Source organism: Acinonyx jubatus, chromosome D2, assembly GCF_027475565.1.
Source record: "Acinonyx jubatus isolate Ajub_Pintada_27869175 chromosome D2, VMU_Ajub_asm_v1.0, whole genome shotgun sequence".
NCBI lineage: Eukaryota > Metazoa > Chordata > Mammalia > Carnivora > Felidae > Acinonyx > Acinonyx jubatus.
This window is the reverse complement of record NC_069393.1, coordinates 61,005,077-61,025,949: the sequence shown is the minus strand read 5'-3', so window position 1 is coordinate 61,025,949 and position 20,873 is coordinate 61,005,077. Positions and strand designations below refer to the sequence as shown.

The 20,873-nt window shown below is 40.4% G+C and overlaps 1 protein-coding gene across 5 annotated transcripts in view; it reads right to left on the bottom strand.

Annotated features, from left to right (window-relative positions):
- Window positions 1–20,873, bottom strand: part of CFAP58 (cilia and flagella associated protein 58) — a 120,959-nt gene that overhangs the window by 44,958 nt on the left and 55,128 nt on the right. For all 5 annotated transcript variants that reach the window (XM_053207401.1, XM_053207402.1, XM_053207403.1 and 2 more), the window contains 4 exons: window positions 12,306–12,446; window positions 10,845–11,068; window positions 8,030–8,141; window positions 5,690–5,794 (listed from right to left, as the gene is read on the bottom strand). In XM_053207401.1, coding sequence (XP_053063376.1) covers window positions 5,690–5,794; window positions 8,030–8,141; window positions 10,845–11,068; window positions 12,306–12,446 — 582 coding nt within the window. The remainder of the gene's footprint in view (window positions 1–5,689; window positions 5,795–8,029; window positions 8,142–10,844; window positions 11,069–12,305; window positions 12,447–20,873) is intronic.

Here is a 20,873-nt window from a genome sequence, read left to right as displayed (position 1 = left end):
AAGAACCCAACAATCTCTCCTGGGCTTTGAGCGGGGAAAAAAATGTTGGCTGTCTCGAGAACTTATATCCATGGCTCTTCCATCACAAGAGTTTGGGGTTCTAATATACATGAACCAAATAGTCCAGGAAGTTCCAAGGTGAGATTTTAACATAAAAATATATCTTAAGCAACTCATCACTCCTAGGGTACCTGGCAGAAACAAATGAAAGGGCATACCCTTAACCTGAACCATTCCTGAATCCTATAAAGCTTTTCTGAAAATGAGTCCACAATCCAAAATTACAACACAAAGAGAAAAAGATCCATCATGAATGAAAGTCAGCAGTTATAATACACAATAGCAAAGATCTCCAAGGCCTTAAAATTATAGAACAATCAGATAAAGACTATAAAATAAATGTTTAAATTATTTGAAGACATAAAGGAAGGAACAAAAACATAAGAAAAATCAAGACACTATCAACAAAGACCAGTCATATGGGAAAAAAACCTCTAGAAAATAAAAATAAATTTAGTTAAAACAAGTCTTGTTCAATTGGCTATTAGCAGGGAAGCACACCTTAGTGCATAATAAGATAAAGCTGAGAAAAAGTAACGTAAGAGATAAAGAGAAGAAAAATATCAAAGAGGCCAGTAGATAAGGAAGAAAGAATGAGAAAACCCAACCTATATGTGGTAAGAGTTCCAGAAGGAGTGAATAAAGAAGATAAAGGAGACACTATTCAAAGACAGATTCAGATTCAGGAAATAGAGCAAGTCCTAAGCACTGTCATCAAAACCAAATTCATACCAAATGCATTGTGCAAAACTCCAGGACACCAAAGACAATGGGAAGCACTAGCAACCAAACAGAAGCAAAGACAAAATGCCTGAAGAGGATTGAGAATAATGAGACTAATAGCAGACTTCTCAATGCCATTGCTAGAAACCAACACAAAGGCTGTCCAGCTTCAAAGTACACACAGAAAACAGAATTTTGACTCCATCAGTTATAAGTATGGCCAAAATAAAAACATTTTCAGATGAGCAAAGGAGAGTGTTCACCTCTGAAGAATTTACCACTGAAATAACTATGAAAGGCTCCAAAAGGAGATGGAACCTTGAAGAAAGGAACTGAGGATATGAAGAAATAGAAAACAAAAGAACAGGGGGTGCCTGACTGGCTCAGTGAGTAGGGCATGTGGCTCTTAATCTTGGGGTCCTGAGTCTAAGCCCTGTATTGGGCAAAGAGCTTACTTAAATTTTTTTTTTAAAAGGGTGGGTGACTCAGTCAGTTAAGCATCCGATTTTTGATTTTGGTTCAGGTCATGATTTCACAGTTCATGAGATCGAACCCCACATCGGGCTCTGCACTGCTTGGGATTCTCTCTTGCTTCCTCTCGCTCTGCCCCTCCTCACCCGCCCCTCTCTCAAAATAAATAAATACTTTTTAAAAATTAAAAAAACCAAACTGGTAAACACCTTGGTAAATCTGAATAAGTATTCATTGACTCTATAAAATCATGATGCTGGCTAATGCTGGCAGAACTGGAGTGAGTATTTAGCATTAAAGCACTCCAGGTCCTTGTATTGTTAGGAATAAGCATATGGATCAACTGTAGATTAGATTTGACGTCCACTACGCATGCTCAATTTTTGAGGAAATTCATAAAACAGAAAATGAGAATTACATTGAGTGGTGACAGCAATTCAGAAAAAATAAATAGATAAACCAGGAAAAGGAGAGTAGGGAGTAATGAGGAGAGAGAAGTAACCAGCAGAGGGAAAAAAGAGGGGATGAAGAAAACTCAATCCAATAGAAAGCAGGAACAGACCTTTTTCAAACCAAAAAAATAATAATCAGGGTAAATAATAGAAAATAAGTAGGTACAAATAAACCTAAAATTATCAATAATTATCTGGATTAAATGTACCAATCAAAAGACAAATATAGTAAAACTTTGGATTGTAACTTGTTCTGCTAGTATTCCGCAAATTTAAAACTTTTTAATTTTAACTTGCTAAACAAGCGATGTCTTGCAATGTGAGCAGTATGTGACACTGAATGTCACATGATCACAATGGTTCTTCTGAGCCAATGGCTCTTTCTCTCTCTCTCTCTCTCTCTCTCTCTCTCTCTCTCTCTGCAGGATTGTGGGTGATCATCTCCCATACTCAGATGCTCAGTCTTAGGCTGTGGTGTTTTTCCAAAATCAGTGATTTTTCAAAATATTGGAAGGTGCCCACAACTGGCACGAGTGTATTTTTTGCCACTTCAAAGCACCTATGGACAGTCCTTTGCTTGTCCATCCAAGAGTAAGCTTAGGAATGCTTTCTTCATTCTAGGTCAGGCTTCCAGCACATAGTGCCCCTTTCCTCTGCTGCCATATTGCCAGTTACGTTAAATACAGTATATGACAAGGGTTTATTAATACTGTACTATTGTTGACATTCGTCTAAGTGTGTATACGATGGCCCCCATGCAGAAAAAGATTCCATTGAGCCAACAGTGATTCCGTTAGTGATAGTGAAAGTTGTCCTACACAATAACCCTCCTCTCTCTTGTTTCCCTCACACCAGCCACGAAGGCTTTCAAGGTTAAGTGCAGGTTAATTTGTTTATTTTTCTTTATATTATGTATTTTCATTATTATTTTATATTATATTACAGTATTGTAATCATTTTTATATGAATATTTTTGGGTTGTAGAATGAATCATCTGTGTTTCCATTATTTCTTATAGGGAAATTTGCTTTGCTATACGAGTGCTTTGGGTTATAAGCATGTTTCCAGAACGAATTATGCTCCAAGGTTTTACTGTAGATCAGATTGAATTTTTTTAATTACAAGAGGGGCCCCTGGGTAGCTCAGTCAATTAAGCACGGGACTTCAGCTTAGGTCATGATTTCACAGTTCATGGGTTCAAGCCTCACATCGGGCTCTGTGCTGACAGTTCAGAGCCTGGAGCCTGCTTCAGATTCTTTGTCTCCCTCTCTCTCTGCCCCTCCTCCACTCCCACTCGCTCTCTTGCGCTCTCTCTCTCTCAAAAACACATAAACATTTAAAAAAATGTTTTTTAATTACAAGAGACTCACCTAAAATATAAAGACACCAAAAGTTTAAAAGTATAGAGACCGTATGCACAAACACCCCAGGTAGAGCTAAATTAATATCAGACAATTCTTTAAGTAAAAGTATTAAGGATTGAGGAAGGTTCTTGCACAATATTAAAGGAACAATTCACCAGGGAGCAATAACAATTGCAACCTTTTACTCAACTTATGAACATAATGTAAAATATACTTAAAGCAAAGAAAAAAAGTGAGAAATAGACAAATCTCTAAACTTTCTTTCATTGATTATGCAAACAAAAAAAATTAGGAAAGATACAGATCTGGACAATGCAATTAAGAAGGCTGATCTGGGGAGCCTGGGTGGCTCAGTTGGTTGAGCATCCAGCTTCAGCTCAGGTCATGATCTCACGGTTTGTGAGTTCGAGCCCCGTGTCAGGCTCTCTGCTGACAGCTCAGAGCCTGGAGCCTGTTTGGGATTCTGTGTCTCCCTCTCTCTCTGCTCCTCCCCTGCTCGTGCTCTGTCTCTCTCTCTCAAAAATAAATAAATAAACATTTAAAAAATAAAAAAAATAAAAAGAAGGGTGATCTGATAAACATCATAGAGACTCCTGAATCTTGAACCTTTAGAGAGTACATCACCCTTTCAAGCACACAGGCTTCAGTTACAAAAACTGACCACCTTAGCTGATCACAAAAGCAAGTTTCAACAAATTCCAAAGAATCAGTAGAATACAGACCACAATGCAAAAAAAGTGAGAAATCAGTAACTAAAAGATAGCTTAACTGTATGTATATCTGGAAATTTAAAGTTGTACTTTTCATTACCACAGGAGGAATAGTGTCTACTTTTTAAGACTACTCTCAAAGGAGAAATAATTCTGAAATAATTCTGAAAACAGAAAATATTTAGAACTAAATGAAAATGAAAATTCCGTATCTCAAAACCTGTGGGGAGGAACTCAAGAAATCATTTAGAAGATGTATTATAGCTGTAAATGCTTCTAAAAGAAAAGTAGATTTAACATTAGCGAGCTCAGCATCAGTCTTCAGAAGGTAGAAAAAGAACAGAATAAATCCGAAGCCCATAGAAGGAAAGAAATAATAAAATTAGAGCAGTCAATGAAATACGAAACAAGCTTACAACACAGAGGTTTGGCAAACACAAAATCTTTTTAAAGCCAACAAGGCAGTAATAAGAGAGGCAAAGTAATGCAGTGGTAGAAAGTGTGGGCTCTGGAGGTGACTGTCTAGTTTGAGTCCCCACTTTGCCACTTCCCAGTTGTGTGGCCTTGGGACGGGACTGTGGCTTCATTGGTGGAGTCACAGCTTAGAGCCCGGACTGCCTGCCAGACCCCAGTGCCCATGCACTAAGTGGTTACCCTCACAACAGGATTTCTAAGTTGTATACTCTAATGAGAGTATCTTCCTCCCATAATGAAATTCAGTATTATTGTCCCCATTTAACAGATGGAGAAACTGAGGTTTGGAGAATTTATGTAAGTCTCCCAAGTCATGTGATACAAAGCACTGGAGCTGATTCAAGACCAGATCTTTCTGACTCCAAAGTCTCATCTATAAAAAAGAGGACTGTCTCCCATGGGCCACTCAGCATAGCTATGTTCTGGAAAGCTACTTACCATATACCCAACTTCAGGGAAAACGTCTTTTTTAAGGTAAAGTGTAAAAGAGAAGGGGCAAACACCCCTTGCTCACGTACAGAAGTTCCTGCTCTTACTAATGGTAACCCAGCAGTTAAGATTACAGGCTTTGGAATTAGAAATAATAAGAATAATTGCCAATGTCCATTAGACATTATGTGCCAAGCAGAATACTAAGCTCTTTCCGTCTTCACAACGTCCCTTTCCACAGGTTCTGTTATTGTCCCATAATACAGGTTAAGAATCCCAGGTGCAGAGAGGTTACCCTCATGCAGCTGCAAATTGGCAAAGACAGGATTCAACTCAGTCCACCAAACACCGGAGCTAACATTCTTGTCCACACTGAATTCTGGGAGCCCGGCTTCCTCATCTGCTGATTGGGGGTGATAAGACCCACTCCCACGCCCCCAAACTGTGAAAAGGAACCGAGACCAGTAGGGAAAGCCACCGCATGGTATTTGGCATGGTGGTGATAATGGTGGTGACGGCTTATTCTCGCAAAGACACAGGCCTGAAAGGATGCTACCATTCCTGATTGCTCCAGAATAACTGATTGCATACAATTCACAAAAAGAAGTCTTTCCTTCCAGTGCATCTCACAAATCTTCAAGAGGACAGATCATCTGCGCTCTATGTGAAAGCTTATTTTCAAAATCAAAATCATAGCATTTTCCATTATATGAAGATATAAAGAAAAGTATTTAAAAGAATCTGACAAATAAAACTGTAGAGAAGTGAGGGATAAAAGCTCACATTACCCAACTTAATTTTCCAGAATTCTTGAAATATCAGTGATGGCAGCATAAAAGAGCAATTAATCATGTTGTTTGTTCTCTGTGTGTGAGTCACTGTTGCCATCTACAGTTAAAAATGGGGCATGCAATGCTGCCAGCTAGCTAATTCGAAAAACAGTCCTGGAGATGGTGATGCCCAGAAAACATGCTTGCTCAGTGAGTACAGAAAACGAAAGTACTACCTGCAGGAGCAGCTCTTTTTCAACCACCTCCTCTGTCTTGCTGATGAGACGCTTCTGCAGGGTATGAATTTTCTGTATCAGCTCATAGGTACTGGGGTCACTGGCCTGTTCAAAGGGAACAAAATAAAGCAGCTGAGCTATCATTAGTTCAAAGCACTGAGGTCCCTGTGTAAAGTAATTATTGTTTTGTTAAAATTTATTGCAAACCTGCAGACCCAACTCAGAGAGAATTAGAACCAAAAAACTAAGAAAGCATAACAGATGGCAACGGCCATCAAAAAAGATTGAAGCTTGGCTAATGTCTTATCTACTGGCTCTAGCTAGCCAATAAGTGGACAGCAAAAATGTTTATTCCACCAGTGGGATAATACTAATAATAACAATAATGATAGCTACCGTGCATTTTACCTGATTCTTTGCCACCATCCAGACACCATGCTAAGTGCTTTTTGTACAGTATCAAATTTTAGGCACATGACAGTCCTAAGAGACAGTATTAGTCTTCCCCTTTTACAGATAAGGGAACTGAGGCTCAGAGGATTAAGTCATTTACCCACACCAGTGAGGGTCAGAGCTGGATTCAAGCCCAGACATGCCTGGCTCTAAAGCCTGTGGTTCTTCATTACTATGTTCTGAGGCTTTTCTTCCTATGCCCTCTGTTTCCAAATGAATGAGACAGGGTTCCCTAATGTATTCAAACTCAGGATTCTCCTTTGGTAATTGCCAACAAGAAGATCCATTATAGCCTAAGATGGGGAATGTTTCTAGGACGTAGACTTCTGCTAATCATTGGCTGCAAAACACGACCAGGGCATTTAGCTCTCAAATGGGGTTCTCAATCCGTAAAGGTTTGATGCACCTTTGAATTGTACAAATTCGAACAAACTCTACAATTATAAATTGATAATCTGTCCTCTCGACTTTGAGCCAAAGCTCTGCTTTCAACTGTACTGACATTTTGAATTAATCTAGCAGCTAAATATTTTCATCTGCCTCCCCAATATTTTCTAATTTTTAAATAGAAATTGACATGGAATTGGAAACTTTAAAGATCTGCTTGAAAACACATGGAATAAACTAATGTGACAGTAAATGAATTTTAAGTCTTTAGCTCTACTTCCCCAGACACATCCATATTATTGTTAGTTTAGTAAATGACACCACTCTTGGCATTTAAAGAGGAATAAATGAGGGTCGAGAAGAGGTGGGGAGAAAACATTTCACTGACTTTGACTTTGCTTAAGAAATACTAAGCAGTGCCAACTGATATCCACAAACTGGGACTAGATTTGGCACACATTCATCTGGCAAGACTAGATGTTGTTAAAATTCAGGCCTCATGTTTACCTAACAATTTATAATGCATTATCTTTAATGGTTTCTTCATTAAAAGGAAAAAAAAATAGAAATGAAAACCAAAAACTGACTTGGCTGATTGCTCTTTCTTACATCGTGTACTTGTATCCTTCCAAAACCCTAATTGTTCGTGTAGCCCAAGCCCCTCCTGGCACCCACGTGGCTGGGCACAACCATCAGAGATGGCCGTCTTTTCCTTGAATAAAGCAGAGCTTGTCTTTAACTGTTATCTGCAGGGCTGGTGGGAACATCTATCAGGAAATCATAAAATAAAATATGAGGTTTGTTATCCGTCACCTGACAGTGAGACTTCGGCTATGTCCCCAGATCCTAAGAGAAAGGGTTTGGCTAACACAATGCTAGTCCTTCAAAAAAAAAAAAAAAAAAAAAAAGGCCTTATTTCCTGCAGGAAATCAAAGAATGCAAAGACCAACTGAAAGACAGCATAGACGCTTGTGGCCAATATAGCTAAAGGCAATTACCAATCCAAGACAGGCAGCCTCAGGATAACTGGTTGACCAAAACTACTTTAACAAGAAAAATGTCAATTGGTGAGGCAAGTTCACATCTTTCCCTGCGTTTTCTTTAAACAGAAGGGATTTTGTCCAAGACTTTTTTTTTTTTTTTTTTTTTTGAGATAGGGTTGGGGAAAGAGGGAGAAGGGGAGAGAGAGAATCTTAAGCAGACTCCATGTTCAGTGCAGAGGCTGACACAACACTGGATTCCACAACCCCCAGGATCAAGAGCTGAGTGTTCAACTGACTGAGCCACACAGACCCCCTTGTCCAAGACTTTTTAAACAAAACCCAAATAAATTATCTGGGTTCGGAACAACCCAACTGACATTCGATCCAACCTTACATGTTAGGTAACAATTTGCATAGGATTAAATAAAACCAAGCTTCTTACTGTGCTTTAGCTAGGACACCATGCAGGGCAGAAGAAGAGATTCGGGGAAGAGAGGAAAGCTCTGCCAGGTGTTACCTGAAGCTTCCTCCATCTGTGCACGTTCATGGGGTTCTCCAGTTCCTCCTCCAGGGCTCGGCATCGCGTCCTCTCCTTCAAGAATTCTCTTTGCATGTGAAAAAACTCCTGCCTAAAAAAGATGAACTTTCTTTTGCAGAGAAATTCTCCTCCCATTTGAAAATCATGTCTTTATGTGGCTATCTACACACTACATCTTACATAAAAAGTTGGAATGAGGGAGACTTCTGTGAACCAAGACCAGCCCCCAATCTGAGCCAGACACAGATGTTACCAATCCCTACAGAGAGCAGACTCCAGCTTTCTCTTTAATGAAAGGACCAGAGCTTCAGAATCATGATTCTGAATACCCAAGGAATTTAGAAGTGTATGGAAAGAACAGGGAGGAAGTAAATTATGAGAATTTTAATATACCTTTCAATGCTTCTAAATATCTCCATATAAAGAACAATATATCTTTTATGTTCTGCTTCAAAATACAGCACCTGACTGCAAGACACTGAGGCTCCAGTGTTAACCTGACACCAATCAGGGCGGTGCATTGTACCCGCCTGCACCCTGGAATCACCTGGGGGAGCCTTACAACCTACCTTTGCCTAGACCAAATCCCACAGGAATTCTGCCTTAATTCATCTAGCATGTTACTTGGGTTTCATAGTTGTTGTTGTGTTTTTTTTTAATTTTTTTAGTGTTTATTTATTTTTGAGAGACAGAGACAGAGTGCAAGCAGGAGAGGGGCATAGAGAGGGAGACACAGAATCCAAAGCAGGCTCCAAGCTGGCAACACAGAGTCCGACGCGGGGCTCAAACCTACGAACCATGAGGTCATGGCCTGAGCCAGTCAGACGCTTAACCGACTGAGCCACCCAGGCGCCCCAGGTTTCATAGGTTTTAAAGTCCTCCTGGTAATTCTAAGGTACAGCCAGGATTGAGAAACACCGAGTTGGGAGTGATATTTTATTTCATGTTCCACAACTACACAGATGGCTGCAACGGTCCTGAAGAGCTAGCTCTGGCTCAAACCTACTTCTCCAAACTGCGGAAATCTCCAGCTAATAGGTACTGTGCGATAGCCATTCGCAGTACCCCGTGAGCTGGCTGCCACCCTATTGAACAAGACGCTTTGCTGGGGGGCGGAGAAGAAGCAAACACTCACACTGATACAGGCAACAAGGATATTATTATCTGTCCTCGTCTGCTGTGGGTGTGCAGATTACTAATACCAAGCCATCTCTTTTACTTAATTGCTTCATTTAAACCAATAATACAACTTCCCCTCATTAGCAAGACAAACCATTAGAATTTACTGCACGATGTTCACTCAACAGGGAGCTCAGAACAAGCTGCTTAGAATTAAAAGCATATTTTTAACACTTCGATTATCTAGAGCGCCGTCAGACAGGAGGGCAGGAGTATTAGCTACTGTCACTGACAGCTTATTTTGTACTAGACCCTGTGCTAGGCACATTGTGTTTGTTTCTGTATTTAATTTTAGCTACAAGCCTAAAGCTCAGAGAAGTGTGATGATTTGCCCAAGGTCACACAGCTTGTGGGTGGCAAATCTGAGATTAGAATTCATGCCTGCTTGCCTCCAATATCTTTCCTAAGTTGTCCTCCCATTGAAAAGAAAAATAAAATCTATTACCAACAAACCAGTCATACTGACAAGGAATGGGTAGAATTTGGTCCTTTGTGTATATAACAAAAATAACTCATGGCTGGCAAGTTTAGTGATGATCTTTAAGACCATTCAATAGCTACTTAGAATGAATCCATTTGTCTTCGAAATGTCAACGGTTGGTATCTCTGGTTAGTAAACTTATGAGTGATTTTCTAATCCCTTCTTTATATTTTTTCTTCATTTCCCACATTTTCTACAATGAATTTGTACTACTTTCATCACCTGAAATACGAGCGACTCTAAAAAAAAAAATAAAAAGTACTGATCCATCCTGGATAGTGGCAACTTCTCTTGCTATTCCTGAATATATTCACTGCATCTAAATATCAAAACTATCTTCTAACTTAATTCATTTAAGAAGCAGATGCAAACCATGTCCTTGTCCCAAGGTGGTCAAGGATACTGTTCATCTACAAGTCTGGGGGGAATAAGGATAGCTACTGAAACAACACCAGTCCTCTTATTTGGTTTCCTGCAATTGCCTATATAAAACATGGTGATGTTTTCCCAAAGGGGAAGTAGATCTTGTATAATGTAAGATTTAAGGCAAGAAGAAGGCACACTAAGCTAAAGTAAAAGCTGCGGAAGATAAATCAAGAGTGAGACATAAAATTTGGCTGCCTTCTAAGGAAACAGAGTTTTTCAAATCGTGATAAAATTAAATTTTTCTCTTCTGTTCATTCTGTATATAATTCCAAGAAAAAAGATGTGCAAATGTTCCCAGGACTGAATGTAAATGTTGCTGATCCATTGCTTGCACACTGCCTTCTTAAAGGAAGTCTAAACAGCTCATTGGGGGAAATTATTTTCTGCATTGTAACTAGTTTGTCTGTGGTCTGTTTTCAAATTTCTTTTTTTTAAATCCAGAATACATTTCTAAAAAAATCTTTTTTCCCTCACTTATATTTCCCTGAGAGGAAATGAGTCCATTCTTTTGTGACACAGAATGGGCACAACATAGATTCTGAATTACGGAAAAGTTGTTCTCATTATTCGTTAATAATTTCATCATATAAAAAATTATTTTGTACAACTTGAGAAAGACTTTCCATGACACACAAGCATGAACATAAGGTCATTTCAGCAGCTCCCCTCAGGCTACTGTGACCTCAGCTCTGAAAGGTCTTCTATTACCTGAGTTCATCAACATTTGCCACACTCCTGGCAAGAATCCCCTTTTCCCGGCGAAGTTTCTTAATCTCAAGTTTGAGAATTCTCATGTCCTCCACCTTCTGGTTGTACTGGCTCTCGCCTTTATTCAGCACGGACTGTTGGATCTTGATCTTCTCATAGAGCAAAGCCAATTCGTCATTGCGCCGGACAAGCTGAGACCCAAGAATATCTCTCTCGCTGATGACCTAGAAAAATCAGGAAAGGCATAGCTGTCAGGGAACAAAAAGTCTCACTTTACATTATGGCAGCCTCTTTCATTCTGTCAAAGATGTCTCAAATGCCCCTGTATGCTAGGTACCCAGTGGGCAGGGCACTGGAAAGACCCTGCTAGACAGTCAACACTGGGCTCCTTCCATGCATTTGCAGTCCCTTTGGAAAGAGAAAGGGTACAACAAATCATCAATCATCATCATCATCATCATCATCATCCAATAATTCTTGGTCCATCAGTTTGGTTTTTTCCCAACCCATTATTTTATAAATATTAAATTTTTAAGTGTATTTGTTTATGTTGACAGAGAGAGAGAGAACGCGCGTGTGCACACATGAATGGGGGAGGGGCAGAAAGAGAGGGATAAAGAGAATCCCAAACAGGCTCTGCATTGTCAGTGAAGAGCCCAACTCAGGGCTCAAACTCACAAACCATGAGATCGATACCTGAGCCAAAATCAAGAGTCAGATGCTTAACTGACTGAGCCACCCAGGCGCCCCTATAAATGTTAAAATTTGAATGACTTAATGATGGGCTAGCTCTTACCAGTTTCCACCACTCCTTACTGTCTTACACCGGTCAACTTCTTTTTTCACTCTCCCAAATCTCTGAAAGCTTATTTAAGTTTCTTTCTTTCTTTTTTTTTTTTTCTGTTTATTTATTTTGAGAGAGAGAAAGAATGAGTTGGGGAGGGGCAGAGACAGAGAGGCAGAGAGAGAATCCCAAGCAGACTTCTCAGAGTTGTCAGTGCAAAGCCCAACCCAGGGCCCTATCTCACAAACTGTGAGATCATGACCAAGTCAAAATCAAGAGTCAGATGGTTAACTGACTAAGCCACCCAGGTGCCCCTGACAGTTGTAAGTTTCTAACCCCCTAATTATGCATTTGAGTTTCTAGCCCTGGAATTATGCCACTTTTAATTACAATTATATGTGAGCATTTATATTATACTAGAATGTAAACTCCCTGAGAATAAGGACCTTATTTTCTTGTTGGTCAGTGTATCCCCAGTGCCTGGAGGACAGTAAATGCTCATAAATATGACTTGAATAATGAACAAATATTTCATAATTAATCAACAGAAGACGGATCTTCTGCTGCTGCTGTTCTTCCAATAAATAGAATGTAAGAGCATAAAGAATGAGGATTCATGAAAAGCTGAATCACACAGTTGTGCTTGCTGATGAGGTCTGGTGAGGAGATGTTCCTACCTGGTCTAATTCCTTCTTCTGTCTCAGCCTCTCCCCATCGGCCTCAGCGATGATCCTCAGGAGCTTTCTCTCCTCCACTTCCTGCTTTTCAATGAAGTGCTTGGTCTCCAGAGCTTGTTGTCTGAGCTTCTGCAGCTCGGCCTGACAAAGAGCAAAAGGTACAGACAAAGTTCACTCTGTGGCAATACCAGCCTGGACTGCAGGGCCCAGGATCAGATGTAGAGTTGTTCTTCTTATACTTTCCTCTCATGTTTTGCTTAATATGGCCTGATCACTCTCACAAGCAAAACAAGCTTCACACACACACACACACACACACACACAGGCCTGTAAAGAAACAGCAGTGAACATTACAGTGGTCATGTTTATTCTATGAGTTGTGCCCTTGAGGGATTTCCATCATTTTTCTATATATGTGTAGCAGAGGCTTCATTGGTATTCAGCAGCACTTCTCTCACCAGCTAAACAAGGTGAGAATTCACAAAGAATGGTGCAGAGGAGGATGTAGGGGTACGGAGGGGTGAGGGAGGGTCTTTGCATGCATCAGCTCCTGTAATGGTCCGAACACCACGGGCATATCAACTGTAAAGATAAAGCCTACTGCAAGCAAAAATTAAATTAACAAAGATAACAACAAAGTGTCTGTCTTATAAAATGTCTTGATGGAACAGAAGAGATGTCATGGTGCAAAAAGATACATAGATCCTATCCCTAAGATGCTTCCAATCTAGATGAGAAGATATACAAGTATTATATGAACATTAACAAGTCCAGGCAGCGATTTTTCAGTATCTTTATTAGCACACAGACAGTGAATGGATGTTATAGGAGATTAGAGGACTATGGTTGTCAGGGAGACTTCCGGGGAAAGCTCAGATCTTGAGGCTCTTGAGGTCACATGGAAATCATAAGAGTGGTGGAGACAGGGTGCCGTGGACTAGTCAGTTTCAAAAAGAAAATACCTCTCATCAAAGGACACATTCACTCCAATTCCACAAATATGTTTGTGACCTACAATATCTCAGGCATTTTGATACCAGGCATCTTGCATAGCTACTCTTATCCCCAGTTTACAAATGTGATCCGTAAGACTCTCTGTCTCAAAAATAAATAAACGTTAAAAAATAAAAATAAAAAAGGGCGTCTGAGTGGCTCAGTTGGTTAAGCGTCCGACCTCAGCTCAGGTCATGATCTCACGGTCCGTGAGTTCAAGCCCCGCGTCAGGCTCTGGGCTGACGGTTCAGAGCCTGGAGCCTGCTTCCGATTCTGTGTCTCCCTCTCTCTCTGCCCCTCCCCCGTTCATGCTCTCTCTCTGTCTCAAAAATAAATAAACATTAAAAAAAAACAAATGTGATCCATAAGAGACAAAGAAAAGCAAATTAACTTGCACATGGTCACACAGCTAGTAAGTAGCAGAGTTTGGATTCCAACCCAGATTTTCTGATTCCAAACCCTGTACCCCCACTGCTATCACCACCCAATTGTTGTAAGTGAAATACAAGAATAAAACTTGAAAGATTCATCATCTGTTAGAAATGACAAATAAAACCACATCACAATGTGCAAATGCTATCTACTGAGAGAAAAAGGACATGGGAGTTTCTAATTCCTGCCTGCCCAGGGGTTAGAGGGAAGAACCAGTTGGAGCCTTGGCAACTGACAGGTAAGTTCCTAAATGCAGAGACTTGTGTTGGGGGAAGGCATTAAACAGCCAAGCATGCAAATTGTAAAGTACCTGGTGTGTTCACCACACAGCCAACATCCAGTGTGGCTGGATTAGTGTTAGGTAGGGAACAGCAGGAGGTAAAGCTGAACCAGACTGGGAAAGGTTTTGTGTGCCACACACTGGACAGAGTCTACAATGGGGAGCCACAGAGGGATTCATATTAAAGGAAACAAAAGTATGTCTTTGAGAGGTTCCACTTCCACATGGGAAGGACAGGTTTTTATCACAGACGGGCTCAGCACAAAAAGTAACAAATAAGAATAGAGCTCTGTTATTACGCATGCCTGGAAACACAAGGGGGATGACAAGATGATAGTAAGGCTCCAACTTTTCCATGGTTTGCTGGTGGGCAAATGACAGTGAGAAAGTAATAAGTTTGTCCTTCAAGGAAGTATTGGGAGCCCCACCACCACCACCACCACTACCACCTCCACCCATCCAGAAAGTTCACTGGGATGACAGAAAGCCCCATATTTGCAAATGCCTGTGACCCAACCCAACCCTAGTTAGGTTGGACTCACGGAGGCTAAGAGTCATTAACTCCATACCTCAAGCTTATCCAAACAGTAGAAGATACTGCGCACCTAGTAATAGACGTGTAATGTCACAAACTAAAGGCATCCGGCTACTGTGAAACCAAAGGTTTCTTTTATGACATTTCGTTTGTTCATTCACAATATGTTTTTGGCACAGAGATAAGCAAAAGCAAATACTTATTGAGAAAAGATCTGGTCTAATACTTACCACTTTGGCAATCCTGTTGGGAAAGAAAGCAAAGAACCAGCCTCTCTCTTTCTTTAATCAGTTAAGGTGACAGTGAAGGCAGCCATAAATACCTGTTTGGCTCATGTTTTCTTTAATAAAACTTTTATTTTCCCAGATGTGCAACATTCACTTCCCTGGTCCTAAGTGCCAAGAGCTGATCGGAATCCATCAGCAGAACAAAATGAAACCCCTGTTATATTAAAATGCAATCAACGGTGTGTAAAAGTATCTGTCTGAAATGTAAAACCGTTCACGCGTTTGGCATTGCTGTGTGTTTTTTTTCCCATAATATATCAAAATTCTGAGTGGTCTCCTTATGTCATAAATTTATGGGCTGTAAACAAGATGTGGCATTAGACTATGGCAGCAAATGTTAACATCAACAAAACACCTTGAGCCTAATGCATTTAGCAGCTATAAATCTGAGCTGTCTCACCCAGGAAAGATGGTAACAATTGCTGGGCTCCCAAAAGCCCATCAAGCAATGTTCTAGGTGGCACCTGAGGTATCCACGTCTCTGAAAGTGTTACCAGTGGTATGAAGTTGTAATTGTAATGCAATGATGGGACACACCCTTTAGTCACTGCCTCCACAATCATACGGTTTTGTGATAGGTGTTTACGGAATATATATCATCCAATTTGGCTGCAGGTATAAATCATATCTCAAGAACCATACTCACAGGTGTTTCACCCATTCGTACATGATCCCAACATTCACTGGGCTTCACAGAAATCATCTGTTTACATCTAAGACTAATAGGACCACCTAAAGTTTTCTAGTCGTGAGAATAATTAGGCTTTCTTTCCCTCCCCCTCTCTGTCTCTGTGGCAGCTCCCATCCAGGTCACCCTAGAAAGTCCACTAAGTAAAAGGATAAGGTGCCCTGAAGCCAGTTGCTAATGTGATGCTGGGCTCTGGACATAGAGAACCTGCTGCTGAATTATTCACCAGGAATCAAAGTGCTGTCAGACTGATGTGGGATGATTTGAAGGTGACGAGGCAGAATCAGGGGCTTGTTAGGACACTCCAAATGAGATGGCTCCGTCAGCACTGATGAAACAAGACTGGGACAGAATGGGCAGATGAACGCACATGCAGCAATGTCTCAGAGGACTATTGACATTCTGTCATAACCATAATGTGCTGACAATGTCTAGAATCCTGAGAAGTCAGTAAGACCTGGGAGCAACTGAAAAAGGAAAAGAAATATGGAAGGAGCAAGATGTTTCTTTTGAGGGGGGATGAACAGGGACAAGGGTGATCCATTATGGACAACTCTTTGTCATCTTGGAGAAGTAGTAAATTGGGTTGTCCTGTCAAAAGGCGTATCATGGTCTAAAACACAGGCTGGGGCTTCCCTTCCAGGAGGAATTAGGTGCCCACGAAGCTTTGTAGAGCCCAACAATAATAGGCTAAATGTCTCTTGGAGCAAAGGTACTAGAAAATCTGCCCTTCCCTCCAGGGTTTTGGTTTGCGAACTTCAGATGCATGAAATCCAGAGACCTGTGTGAAACGTGATTCAAATATGAGGCTAAAAAGGCAAGAGGCTGAAACTCCACATTTGAGCTGTCGTATTTTTCTAAAGGATGTCAAGCAGGCCTAATGATAGGCCAAAATTATCCAGCCGAGGCACCATTGGATAACCTCAAATAGATTAAGCACACATCCTTTTTCTGTTCCTCATTCTTGCCTCAATGGCAAATGCCAGGGAAAAAAAGTCACCCTGGTTTCATAGGAAGTCCAAAGCAACCAATCACCTTTCTATAATCAATGGTCCAAAGCTATCCAGACTTGGGATTCCCCGTTTAGAGCAGACTCTCTAGGGTAGAAGCCCTTTAATCATCTTTCATGTTCGCCAGCTGCCAGCTGTGCTGGTACAGGACCAAATACCAGCTCTATTGCCCTTCATTTTATTATGACGCTTCTTTGGAGCTGTACATGTGTGATGATGGAGGGCATAATTGAAACAAATAATAACCAAGTCAAACTCTAGGGAATAAGGAACAATTGATCTTTTGCATAGGACATTGCTTTATCTAAAGCAGAATTTTATAGAAGGCAGTTTAGCTCCACCTTGGACCCCACTCATAGGGTCATAATCTTTTGATGAGGATCAATGTCACGATGTACCAAATAGAGCTACACTGAAGCCTTGCTAACATGGGTCCATGAGGCCGATGGGTGAAGCACTGTTTATAAAAAGATTCTTCCGATTCATTCAATGATTAATAAACCCGTCCCACTACAGGCTCCAGGATGAAACAAGCTACCATCTACAAAACTATTCCTTCGAACAAGGAGAACAGGAGCAAAGATGAAGGATATTTTCCAATTTAAAAATATATATTTATATTTCTTTATAGGGAAATGCATTTAAATGCAGATTTGTTATAATTTTTTAAATTAATTTATTTTTTATTTGGATTCAAGTTAGTTAACTTATAGTATAGTATTGGTTTCAGGAGTAGAATTTAGTGATTGATCATTTATCTATAACATCCAGTTCTCAGCCCAGCAAGTGCCCTTTTTAACGCCCATCACCCTGATTCAACTCACCCCTCCATCAACCGTCAGTGTTTACTCTATAGTGAAGAGTCCCTCATGGTTTGCCTCCCTATTTTTATCTTATTTTATTTTTCCTCCCCTGCCCCTATGTTTTGTTCCTTAAATTCTACATATGAGTGAAATCATATGATATTTGTCTTTCTCTGACTGACTTATTTCACTTAGCATAATACACTCTACTTTCATCCATGTTGTTGCAAGTGGTAGAATTTCATTCTATTTGACCGCCGAGTAATTTCCATTGTATATGTATCTCACATCTTCTTATCGATTCATTAGTTGATGGACATCTGGGCTCTTTCCATAATTTGGCTATTGCTGATAGTGCTGCTATAAACATTGGGGTGCATGTGCCCCTTGGAATCAGCATTTTTGTATCTTTTGGATAAATACCTAGTAGTGCAATTGCTGGGTCATGAGTAGTTCTATTTTTAACTTTTTGAGGAACCTCCATACTGTTTTCCAGAGCGGCTGCACCAGTTTGCATTCCCACCAACAGTGCAAAAGGGTTCCCCTTTCTTCACATCCTCATCAACATCTGTTGCTTCCTGAGTTGTTAATGTTAGCCGTTCTGTCAGATGTGAGGTGGTATTTCATTGTGGTTTTGGTTTGTATTTCCCTGATGATGAGTGATGTTGAGCATCTTTTCATGTGTCTCTTAGCCATCTGGATGTCTTCTTTGGAAAAGTGTCTATTCATGTCCTCTGCCCATTTCTTCACCGGATTATTCTGGTTTTTTGGGTGTTGGGTTTGATAAGTTCCTTATAGATTTTGGATACTAACCCTTTATCTGATATGTCATTTGCAGATATCTTCTCCCATTCCGTCGGTTGCCTTTTAGTTTTGTTGATTGTTTCCTTTGCTGTGCAGAAGATTTTTATCTTGACTAGATCCCAGTAGTTCATATTTGCTTTTCTTGTATCCAGAGACATGTCTAGTAAGAAGTTGCTGCAGTCGAGGTCAAAGACGTTGCCGTTTTCTCCTCTAGGATTTTAATGGTTTCCTGTCTTACATCTTCCATCTTCCATCCATTTTGAATTTATTTTTATGTATGGTATAAAGAAGTGGTCCAGGTTCATTCTTCTGCAAGTCGCTGTCCAGTTTTCCCAACACTGTTTGCTGAGAGACTTTTTTCCATTGGATATTCTTTCATGCTTTGTTGAAGATTAGTTGGCCATACATCTGTGGGTCCATTCCTGGGTTCTCTATCCTGTTCCACTGATCTATGTGTCTTTTTGTGCCAGTACCATACCATCTTGATGACTACAGCTTTGTAATAACAGCTTGAAGTCCGGAATTGTGATGCCTCCAGCTTTGGTTTTCTTTTCAACATTATTTTGGGTATTCAGGGTCTTTTCTGGTTCCATAAACATTTTAGAATTGTTTGTTCTACCTCTGTGAAGAATGCTGGTGTCATTTTGATAGGGATTGCCTTGAATGTGTAGATTCCTTTGGGTAGCATAGACATTTTAACAATGTTTGGTCTTCCAAAGCATGGAATGTTCTTCCATTTCTTTGTGTCTTCTTCAATTTCTTCCATTAGCATTCTATAGTTTTCAGCATACAGATATTTTACCTCTTTAGTTAGGTTTATTCCTAGGTATCTTATGGTTTTTAGTGCAATTGTAAATGGGATCAATTCCTTGATTTCTCTTTATGTTGCTTCATTATTGGTGTATAGAAATGCAACAGATTTCTGTACATTAATTTTATATCCTGCAACTTTGCTGAATTCATGTTCAAGCGATTTTTTTGGTGGAATCTTTTGGGTTTTCTACATAGAGAATCATGTCATCTGCAAAGAGTGAAAGTTTGACGTCTTCCTTGCCAATTTGGATGCCTTTTATTTCTTTTTGTTGCCTGATTGCTGAGGCTAGGACTTCCAGTACTATGTTGAACAATAGTGGTGAGAGTGGACATGCCTGTCATGTTCTTGACCTTAACGGGAAAACTCTCAGTTTTTTTCCCACTGAGGATGACATTAGCTGTGGGTTTTTAGTATATGGCCTTTATGACGTTGAGGTATGTTCATTCTATCCCTACTTTCTTGAAGGTTTTTGTCAAGAAAGGATGCTGTACTTTATCAAATGCTTTTTCTTCATCTACAGAAATGATCATATGGTTTTTACCCTTTCTTTTATTAATGTGGTATATCACATTGATTGATTTGCAGATATTGAACCACTCCTGCAATCCAGGAATAAATCCCACTTGGTCATAGTGAATAATTCTTTTAATGTATTGTTGGATTTGATTTGCTAGTATTTTGTTGAAACTTTTTGCATCCATGTTCATCAGAGAAGCAGACACTCAACCGACTGAGCCACCCAGGTGCCCCAAGAAAAAATATTTTTAAAAAGAAATTAAAAATTCAAAAAAGGTTTAACAATAAAGAAAATAAAATAGAACAACAAATTTTCTCTTTCTGTACCCAAGAAAGAAAAAGAAAACAACACAAACAAAAAAAGAAGCAAAGAAAATGAACAAACAAAAAGAAACCCAAATGAAGCTAGATCCAGTTTCCCCTTAGAGCTGAAACATTGCAGCACACTATAAAATGTAGACAAAGCAGGTGGAAGGGATTTGTGCTGGTCTTCTGGACAAGGGTCCTGCTACTCTGGTTCAGGCCAACTTGCCCTAGTGGAGATATGCCTGGAAGGTGTAGGTGGGCGGGGCTTGGTGGAAGCAATTTTGGCCTCTACTAGATGGTGCTGTGTTTCGCTCTGAAGTCTGATACTGCTGGTATGCAGGGGTGTGGGTGGAAGATGGCATCATCCCATCCTCTCCTCCCCTGAGATGGGAACCCACAGCCTCTGCTGTTCAGGAGGAACTCACAGAAAAATGTCCCAGGCTTTCATCAGATCTCTATCCTTAACCTGTCTTCCCAGTGCCACAGTTCTGTGTTTTATTTCTGGCCAATGGCTGGGTTTCGAAACACCAAATCTTAAAAGGCCCAGCAAAACTCAGACCACTCCCCTCCTCTGGAGGAGAGACTCACAGCAAGCCCTTCACTGTTCTGTCCCAGAAAAGTAGTCACACAGTGCACACCCAGTGGCTGGAGTCTATTGTGGCACAGAGCAAAAAGCTGGGACCAGGATATCATCCATCTGAGGGCACCTCTGTTCCCTGAAGTTGAATTGGCCACTCAACAGCCCCTGGTGGGCCTTTGTCCTTGGAAAGGCAAAAAAAAAAAAAAACAAAAAAAAAAAAACCTCTTCAAAATGTACAGTAGGAAGTGGGGGGCAATCTCTCCCAGTGCAACCCAGGGGATCCCTGCATCACAGAATCTCCCACAAATCCTACACTAATTCAATCCCCACCACTCTTTCTCTCTCTTCCTGACCACTCCCTGCCAAAGGGTTCCCTTCCCTACGCAGCACCACTGCTTTCCTCTCCCCCAGTTCACAGCTCCAATCCTTGCTTCTGTCACATTCTCTCCCTCCAATTGTGCAGATTGTTTTCATAATCCTCAGACTGATATCCTAGTTGTTTAAAATGATTTCATGTTGA